The 9,567-nt window shown below is 43.1% G+C and overlaps 1 protein-coding gene across 1 annotated transcript in view; it reads left to right on the top strand.

The window, feature by feature from the left end:
- Positions 1 to 2,006: 2,006 nt before the first annotated feature.
- The window catches only part of LOC104498878 (interleukin-17 receptor A-like), a gene marked incomplete at its 3' end in the record, with an annotated part of 9,651 nt that continues 2,090 nt past the window's right edge, over positions 2,007 to 9,567 (top strand). The window contains exons 1-5 of the mRNA XM_010142313.1: positions 2,007 to 2,032; positions 3,900 to 4,046; positions 5,197 to 5,321; positions 6,247 to 6,373; positions 8,884 to 8,931. Of these exons, the coding sequence (XP_010140615.1) occupies positions 3,908 to 4,046; positions 5,197 to 5,321; positions 6,247 to 6,373; positions 8,884 to 8,931 (439 nt within the window). The remainder of the gene's footprint in view (positions 2,033 to 3,899; positions 4,047 to 5,196; positions 5,322 to 6,246; positions 6,374 to 8,883; positions 8,932 to 9,567) is intronic.

Raw genomic sequence — 9,567 nt, forward strand, 5'->3', positions numbered from 1 at the left:
ACCTGGCCCCTCGCTTCCTCCTCTTGAGTTGGTCTCAAGCTGTAGCCAGCTGGTCAAACACATGCTTGTGCCAGCACAGGGCAGGCTGCAGTGCTGGGGTCTAAGTGAAGAGAGGTTTAGGGCTGTGTCTCTAGCAATGTTTGTGAAACTCTGTCTTTCTGTGTGACGCTGGAGGGCATGTTCGCTACCAAAAAGGCACAATTGGGTTTTTTCAAGCACCCTTTCCTGAAAATGTAAATACAATGTACAGCTACACTACACAAAGACAGTTGGAGTTAAACTTAAGTTGCAGAGAGGCTGAAAACCCTGCTGCCGTCCCTCCTCCACTGAAATGAATTGTATTGTGGCAACAGTGTCACAGTAATACCCACCTTTATATATCAACGCGTAGGGAATGAGTGGGAGGAAACCTAGCCCTCTGTCGCGGAGGCACCCACAAAACAGACAGCAGCAGCTATCCAAAAAACGTGGATTAATTACAAACAAATTTGCCTCGCAGTCCGACTGTGCCAGTTTGGATGTCAGTTGGGAATTATTACTGCACAACGAACTTATGAACACTAAGGGATCTATTCTAAGGAAGGATAGACCCAAAATGTGCATGGCTCGCTGATAAAGAGGAGAATCTCTCGCCTAACGATACCAGGGGGTCGCTTACCAACGCCAGGGTAAGGATCACTCAATCCCAGGGACGTGCACTCGGGCGGCATCCCGACCCGAGGGGACAGTCTCCAGCCGCACAACCAGCTGCTTGAGGAGGACCAACTCAAAAGTGGTTCTCCGGCAGGGCTCCGTTTACACCCTGGTCGAGTGTTTGCTGTGGTCGCTTTGAGGCAGCACAGGCAGGATGCAGCTAACGGAACCCAGACTCCCAGGCACCGATATCCCCGCGGGGGCGGGGAGTAGCTCCAGGTGCTTATTAGGTGCTGCTGCAAGGCCTGTCTTTTGTGCAAGCTGGGTGCACGGGCTCAGGGGGGTTGCACACACCCTCATCTTGATTTACGAAGTCAGCGACAACTTCAGACTTCCTTATCGCTAGGATTTTGCATCACATTAACCAAGCAAGCTTACATCCTTTTTCCTGGTGACCATGGGGTGGTCTTCCAGTATAAACAAAACATACCTGCGGAAAACCAGGCAGAGCCCGCATAACTTCTGGTTGCTTCTTTACGTTCAGGACATCTTTATCCTTAATATGAAAGAGTATAATTCTGATTATTTTTTTTTCTTTCATGGGTTGCCTCTCAAATATTTCTAGAAGTAAAATCACCGTACCCAGCTTACAAGCCTGGCACTTAGTAAACGTTGTCATTTCCCTTCCCTACTTCTTATGAGGCACGAGGAAAAAGACGAGCCGTAACTGATGCAGCCTTTCTGTTCAGGCAATACAGGACCGTTTGTCACTGGGCGCTACATGTCATTTATCGAATTTAAGTTTTTAGGGTCATTGCATAGTGGTTTTGAACCCAAAAGTAAGGTGAAGGCAGTGCCCTGCAGTAAATAACTAGTCAACTAACTGAGTAACTGCATAACCCGGGACTGCAGTGGGAAGCCTAGCTACAAAGAGATCGTGCTTCCAGTCAGGTGGGCTTAGACCTTGCAAGCACTACCAGCAAGATCAGTGCTGGGTAGCAGTAACTTAAAGCAATGGTGTTTAAGAAGCATACCCATCTACTTGAAGCAGTCTTTCGTGTCACACTGGTTCCTATTTTCACAGTCCTGGATTTTGGAAGGCTTTTACTACGATTATCTTGCATTTTTCTCTCCAATTTCTTTCTATTATTGCGACTACTACTGTTACATAAACAGTTGGGCACAGGTTCATGCCCTGTGTCCTCTGGTTTTCTGATTAACAGCTTTGTGTAATGTTTCCTGATGGTTAATTCTTCCAGTTTGTATGCGTTGCTATTCACTGAATTGTTTTCTTCCTGCCACCAAGCAGAAGCAAATTACTATCAATCTAGTTTCCCTTCTGAGAGTAATATTCTTTTTTCTTTTCCCCCACAGGATTTAAACTGCCTCGTAAAAAATAGTAAGTCATTTTTTTTCTTCATCATGCTGCTTTTGTTTTTAACTGGGTTCATAAAGAAGGTTCTTCGTGATAGAATCAGAGAGGTGTAAAGTGATGCCCTGCTTTGGGAGTTCTTGGATTCATCCATAATCAGCTCTAGTTAGAAGAAGGATGGGAAGCTATGTCTTTTTCAGGATAGCATTTGGGGATGGGTGGAACACAACACAGCTTGTTTAGTTTCTTTTTAAAGCTGAGATGGTCAATTTTTAAAGGAATGTGAATTTTAGGACAAGTTTTTCAGTAAATATTCATTACAAGCTATTATATCTATGATAGTACTTGATCAAAAAATTTATGTATGAACTAGAATTAAAAAGGGGGCATAAAGGGGTGTACCTGAGAGCCATTAATGTAAATTATTGGGCATAAAGTCCAATGAATTAGCTCGATCTTAAAGATCTTTTCTAACGTAAATGCTCACATGATTTGGAAAAGAAAACCAGAGTTGCTCTAAGTCCCACTGAAAAAATATACCAGACCTATCAGGTGTAAGAGGTGAAGTCTTAGCAATGGCACGCATCTGAAACACCATAGTATGATTATGGGTAATGTCATTAAAAAAAGGAGAATGTTCTGCGTTTGTATGTTTGGTACATGGAGGAATCTGGACCGTGCTGCAGAATTCCTTGGCCTTTCTTTGCAGTCAGTGTTCTAAGTGAGCTTATTTCTGCCTCAGTGCCCAACCCTGTATGGCACTGGCACAAGTATTTTGGTAGCTGTGCTTGGTATGCCAGATCAGGGAGATGACTATGCTGAAAATAACCAGATTTTAAACTTCTGTGGTAGGAAGGGATTGGGTAGGACTGGATCGGAGCATACTACCCTCTGGCAGACGGCCCTTGGAATACAGCTTGACAACATGGCTAAGCCAAACTGCAGCTCCACCATTGAAATGCTGCCTTGTTTGAGTATTTGGTTTAAATTCTGCCTTGTAGTTCTGTTACATTTTTATGCTCTAGGGTAAAGATTTCTGTAGATACTTTTTGGTAGAATGAGCATTTGAGGATTGTCTAATTACTTCCTAAGCCTAAAACCATGCTGATACAAGAAAGCATAGTGTCCACTTTCCACTGTTCGCATCACTGACCCAGCAAAAAAAGACCAAAACTGTACTTGGCAGCGGTTGGGGGGGCTGACTATGCTACTTTGAATATGCTAAGTCAAATGTCTTACAAAAGGGATCATGTCTGTCTAATGTCTGTCATACCTGATTTCACTTACTGATGTGAAAACAGAAGCAATTTTCCCTAATGCTGTATTGACTGACTAGCATAAATTATTTTTCTGTCCAGAGAGCTCTTTAATTTAGGAAAGGCATAGCAAGCTTTTGTTGGAAGCTAAATTCAGATGTGTATTCAAATTAGAAGCAAGGAGGTTTTTAAACAGAAAGTAATTAACTGTTGGAACAATTTCCCTGGGTATCTGACAGCCTGCTTATCTCTGGAAGGCCGGAAATTAGTACTGCTCTCCTAACATAGGTCTACTTCAGCAGCAAGGTATGGACTTGCTGCCAGAGATATTGAGTAAACTTGCTTGACTTGTTTAGCCCGACTACATTGATTGTGATAATTACTAATGAACTTCAAGGAAAAGAGGAAGTGTAGGTTACTAGAATGGGCGAGTTCAGAATATTACAAGTAATTTTTATAAAGTATTTGTGTGCTGAAAACTGCCATTCTGAACTGTGACGCAGTCAGTTTTTCCTCTGAGAATCTCAAAACCCGGTTTTGCCCTCTGAGCAACCCTGACCCAAAGGGCAGACCATAATTGCAATTAAGCAGAGTTTCCTCGCCCGCAGTCTGAATGGTGGTTTTCATTTTCTGGACAGGTACCTGCATGGAGGAGAGTTGGTTGCAGGATCCCATCTGGACTCCCTCTGCTCCAAGCAGCCTTCAGGTATCTTCTGACATTTTCCGTCAGATGGATGGAAAACTGTTCCCTGTGCTTCGGATAGAGTGGAAAGTGGCCACTGATGGTAAGTGGTGGTTTTTTAATGTGAACACAGAGCAGAGGAATTAGGTGTGATCTATAAGGATAGGGAGGAGAATTATAACTTGAAGTCTTTCACTGATATAGTCTTTTTGTTCATTTGTTTTGGGGGATGTTTTTTTTTATTTTTCTTGATGATTGAATCAGAGCTTTGACTATGCTAAATATTCAGGAGTTTAAAACGTTTCCACTAGTACGGGATAATGACATTTAAAGTGGGAAGGGCAGATAAAAATGGAGTCAAATAGCCCACACCTTTACCACAGTAGTGAGGGGAGAAAAGAGGTCTGCACTGCAGGTGTGGCCTTTTCAAGGCATAGTACTGACTGCAGCAGTCTCATGCAGGGGAATTACATCTACAAACTGAGCATATGGGAAGTAATTTGAGTGTGCGCAAATAAATTATGCGCTGCTAACCCAGTGCAAGTTCCTCCTATTTTGGGTAATCTAGTTCTCGTCATTTGGGTTTCCTATATGCACACGAGTCTTGATAAAGAAATAATCGTCTCATTGCTGAAGCCTAATCGACTACCAATGAACCAGGTTTTCTCACTCTCCAAATATATTTTATTGTTTGTATATGAGATTTCCCTGGTGTGCCCATGTCCGTGCATTATTTTGCAATTAAATACATTCATTTGTCCCTTCTGCAGGGCCTGTGTCTGAGGGCTGTATAGAGTTATTATCTCAATATAGCTATAGTTGTGTAGAAGCAGGTGTGATTTGGGTAACCCAGTCACTTTGTGTAGCTATGGTTATAAACATTCTTATTGGGAATGTCTGTACCAAAATAAAAGCATATTTACTGTGGTGCCCAAACTGCATGAAGCAGCCTTGAGACAGAGCTAAGCACAACACTGAACCTGTGGAACTGCCAGGGTGTCTGGAAGAATGAAATCCCCTTCTATTTTGCCCCTTCATTTGCACAGATGGAGCTCTTGCCATGCAGGAGAACCTTTTAAGCTGTTAGTCAACCCTGCAGAGTCACCTTTTCATGGTCAGTTATCTTTGTGTTGGGATCCCGAGCACTTCAGAGGAGTAAGACTGTAACAAAAAAATCTCTGGGGGAGTTGCAACCTCTATGTGTGCAGATGACAGGAAAAGAAAGACGTATCTCTCTGTCACTGTGCCTGTAGCTAGCATCCGGTGTCTCCAAGGGGCAGAGCTGGCTGTGATGCAAGTGAACAGCAATCAACAGATCTGTGCCCAGTTTGACTTTCAGAACAACTTGCCACTTCAAGTCCGTCCAGATGGAGGCCGGGTGAGTGAAAAGGGCTGTAAACTACATTTTCTAGTCCATGGGTTTGTTTCTATTTTCACTTGTCATACAGCAAGATTATTGACTGGTACAGGTTAGTTAGAAGAGTTGATCAAACACTCAAGGGCTCGAGGCCTGCTGTTGTTACCAGTTTGTTTCACACTTGCATGTAACTGTGTACAAGTTTCTTACCTTAGATTCTCTGTCACTCTTCCCATCCTTCAGGTTTTAAGAATTGTTGCTCTCAATGCATTGCACATCATCGTTCTGGATGGTGCTTAAAGCAAATAATTGTAGAAGCTTTTGCATTCTGCTTGACAGCTGTGACATTTATAGTCTTTTGAACTCAACTCTTCCTTTTACTTCCACTAATCTGTAATTCGTTGTGTACCACACAGAATTGGGCCATAGTTATCTTACCAAAGCCAGTGCCTCTCCCAGAGTTTGCACAGCATTGTTGATGTGGAAAACAGTATAGATTTAAGAAAATACGTATGAGGTGGCCAGGTACAGAACTATATATGTGTAAGCGCAATTTTAAATGCTTAGCACTTGCACAGCACTGCAAGATTCATACTAGATTAGAAGTTGTCCCAGTTCAGTCTCAAAACTGCAAATCTTAGCCTAATCTCCTTTCAGTTCAGAGTGTAATTTAGTGGAAACTCCATGCAGTTGTTTGGCATAAGACTGTTGTCTTATGCCAGCTCAAAGATCCCAAGATATAACTGTGTTTTTTTCATTCCAAACAGAAGAATTTGGGACATCTAATACACTTGAGTTCCATTTTTTTTTTTATAGTCAAGCTTCAAAAAAGGGTCATATGGGATGAAGGAACACAGTGGAACAGGGCCAGGTCAACTGTTAATTTCAGTACCTTTATAGAAAAACATTCTCGTTTAAAGTCCTTGTGGATGTGTTTTGTTTTCAGTGGAATTTCACTTTTGACCGTTTTGAAGTGGAACCTGGCCAGACTTACCAAGTGACTGTCTACCACCTGCCCAAACTGGGTGTAGTTGGAGACTACAATTTCAAGTCCATGTCTCACACAATGCCTGGTAAGAGATGCTCTAGTTTGTTTAGGCCCTGATCTTGGGATTGGGATGGTTTGTGGACCTCTAGGTTGAGGGTTTTTTTCAGACTGGATCCTTGAATTACAAGCAAATATGACAGTTATTATAAAAACCTGCTGTTCTTTCTAAATATTGCTGTTTAGAAAGTCCATGGTGCTAGCCTTATCTACAATACCTGTGTGATACATATCCAAAATGCATGTATCATTTGTGCTACAAGTCACCATCCTTGTTTCTGAGATCCTGTGTCCAGAAGTTTGTCAAATCTCTGCTTGGAACAAGATGCATGTGGAAGGACTAGTCTTTGAAGGACAGACCCTTTGATTCTGACTGGGTGTGATTCATACATGGAAGATATTGCTATAAAAATTATGTGCTCTCTAGAAAGCTGGACAAAGCCTTGGACTTGATTTCTGAGAAATTGTGTTTGTAGCTTGTCAAGAATTCCATTACAGCTATGGCTCAAGAGAAGTTCGCAGTTAAGCCTGAAAACCAGTATAGGTGTCCCTCTGAGGGGCTGTTTGAAGCTAAGTTTCAGCTTCTGAATTTTATTGTTGAAATGTTTATCAGTGGAGCAGGCACAAGGGTATTTCATGGCCAACTGAATATGAGCCAGCAGCGTGCCCAGGTGGCCAAGGAGGCCAACAGCAACCTGGCTTGTCTCAGAAACAGTGTGGCCAGCAGGAGCAGGGAAGTGATTGTCCCCCTGTACTCAGCACTGGTGAGGCTGCACCTCAAGTACTGTGTCCAGTACTTGGGCCCAGTTTTGGGCCCCTCACTATGAGAAGGATATTGAGATGCTGGAGCATGTCCAGAGAAGGGCAACAAAGCTGGCGAAGGGTCTAGAGCACAAGTCGTATGAGAAGCAGCTGAGGGAACTGGGGTTGTTTAGTCTGGAGAAAAAGAGGCTTAGGGGAGACTTTGTCACTCTCTACAACTACCTGAAAGGAGGTTGTAGAGAGATGGGGGTTGGTCTCTTCTCCCATTTAACAAGTGATAGACAAGAGGAAGTGTCCTCAAGTTGTGCCAGGGGAGGTTTAGGTTGGATATTAGGAAATATTTCTCACCAAAAGGATTTTCAAGCACTGGAACAGGCTGCCCAGGGAAGTGGTTGAGTCCCCGTCCCTGGAGATATTTAAAAGATGTGTAGATGTGGTGCTGAGGAACATGGTTTAGTGGTGACCTGGCAGTGCAGGGTGAGCGGTTTGACTTGATGATCTTAAAGGTCTCTTCCAACCAAAATGATTCTGTGATTCATCTACATGAATGGGGCTGTGGAGTAATCTTTCACACTACTGCTGCTGCTTTTACTTAATTTGAAATCTTTTCTTGAAGTTGTCCATCTGCTTGTCGAAGCTGAAAGTACAGGCCAGTATTTCCAGATGGGAAAGAGAAATGTTCGGCTTCTAATGTGAAATTTGATTTCTAAGGTGCAGTTAAGCATAAGAGCTGAGTACCTGACCTTTTCTTGTGTATGTGAAAATTTTCCTGTAACTAGAAAGAATCATTGTGGATTTCCCTGAAGATGCTGAGCGTCTGCAGGGCCCTTGGCTACACTTACTGGTTTAGAAATATTTAGCACTCAGTACAGTTTGAAAACTGGTTCATAATTTTCTTAATTATGGTTGCCAACATGGCTTTGTAGTTGTAAAATGGTGAAGTATGTGGTGTGTCAGTCAATGTGAGCGAGAAAAGGAAGGGAGCACTTGGTTTTCAGTCCTCTTAACCTTTCCTATAACTGGTCACTTAAACTTCCTGGCTTTTATCCTCCACTGTTCTTCAGAAACCTAATGCATTGTGTGAAGCTCAGCAGTTGCCAGGAGCTTTGCTGATTAGAGCTTACACGTGAATTACAGGGGCATTGTAAATTTCCAACTTTGAAAGTTGGATATTTAAGATAGGCAATGTTATTTCAACTATTTAAGCAGGCAGTTGTTCCTTTTCCTTTGTCCAAACCCTGGAGGAGAGACATAGTTTAGGCTGAGACTTGTAAATCCCGCTTTGCTAAATGTTGAATATGTAACTCTGGATTTGACTTTGAAGAAAGTCCCAAAGAGCAGGGCCAATCTGCCAAAGGAAGCAAAGAGAATTATAAATGTGGAGGAGTGTTCTGGGATCCAGAAAGATTCCAGCCTCTTAGTTTTCCTGAGATAGAATGCTTCCTAGGGAATCTATTGCTGTGGTGCTCTCAAGGTTCAGAAATCAATACGAAGTTTTAAATCTGCTATGACCCTCTCTGCACAAGTCTTTTGTTAGCAAGGGTTTTCGTGTTGTATTGTATCTTTCCAGGTACACCATAATATCAGTGGAGGGGCTAGTTTATACACTGGAAATCAGTACTATTCTGCTGCAGAATTTTGCTACTGCATTGGAACAAAGGTCTCTACACATCAAGGAGGGCTTGGTTAGGTATCTGGCTTCTGATAAGAGAATAGATGTTTCTCTTAAATGGAAGTGCAATGTTTCTGACCAGTCACTGATGGTCTTTCTTGCAGACTGCAAAGACTCTCTGATGAAAAGAACTGTCCCGTGTATAAAGACAGGTAAAATATTTTCAATTTGATTCGTGGAGAGCAGTGCTCTGCAGTATTTCTGTGTGTTGGGTTTGTCCTTGCTGGGATTTTGGTAGTAGGGGAAGGTTTGCTGGTGTGGACTCAGTACAAAGCTTTGAGAAAGCTCTCCCTGCTTCAAAGACCCTCTCTGCACAAGGCTGAGCCAATCATTGCCTCTGCAATACATATTTAAGAGGGGAAACCTATTTGGCAAGAGCCTTTGTTTTGGACCTCTCTTTTGCTTTGGCGGGGGCTAGGATGCATCTGGTCATGCAGGTTAGCGAGGAAGTGGTCAGGGAGATGCTCCAGAGCAGCCATTTCCCTTTGATCCATGGCAAGATGGCAGGCTGAGTTCTTGCAGTCCTCAGAGATCACTGGAGGAGAGAAGGTAGAAGGCCTGTTTTCACCTCACAGAGAAGCCCATGCTGGAGCAGAGGACTAGCCACAAAGAAGGCTGTGACTCTGAGGGAGTCCTGCACTGGGGCGGTTTGTCACTGAGAGAACTGCTGCCCATGAAACACCCCCCACGCTAGTTGGAAGTGTTCGTGAAGAACTGTCTCCCATGGGAGGGATGCCATGTTTCCGCAGGGGAGAACTGTGAGGGTGTTTTCCCTTGAAAAGGAAAGA

This window comes from Buceros rhinoceros, unplaced genomic scaffold (assembly GCF_000710305.1).
Source record: "Buceros rhinoceros silvestris isolate BGI_N320 unplaced genomic scaffold, ASM71030v1 scaffold7968, whole genome shotgun sequence".
NCBI classification, from domain to species: domain Eukaryota; kingdom Metazoa; phylum Chordata; class Aves; order Bucerotiformes; family Bucerotidae; genus Buceros; species Buceros rhinoceros.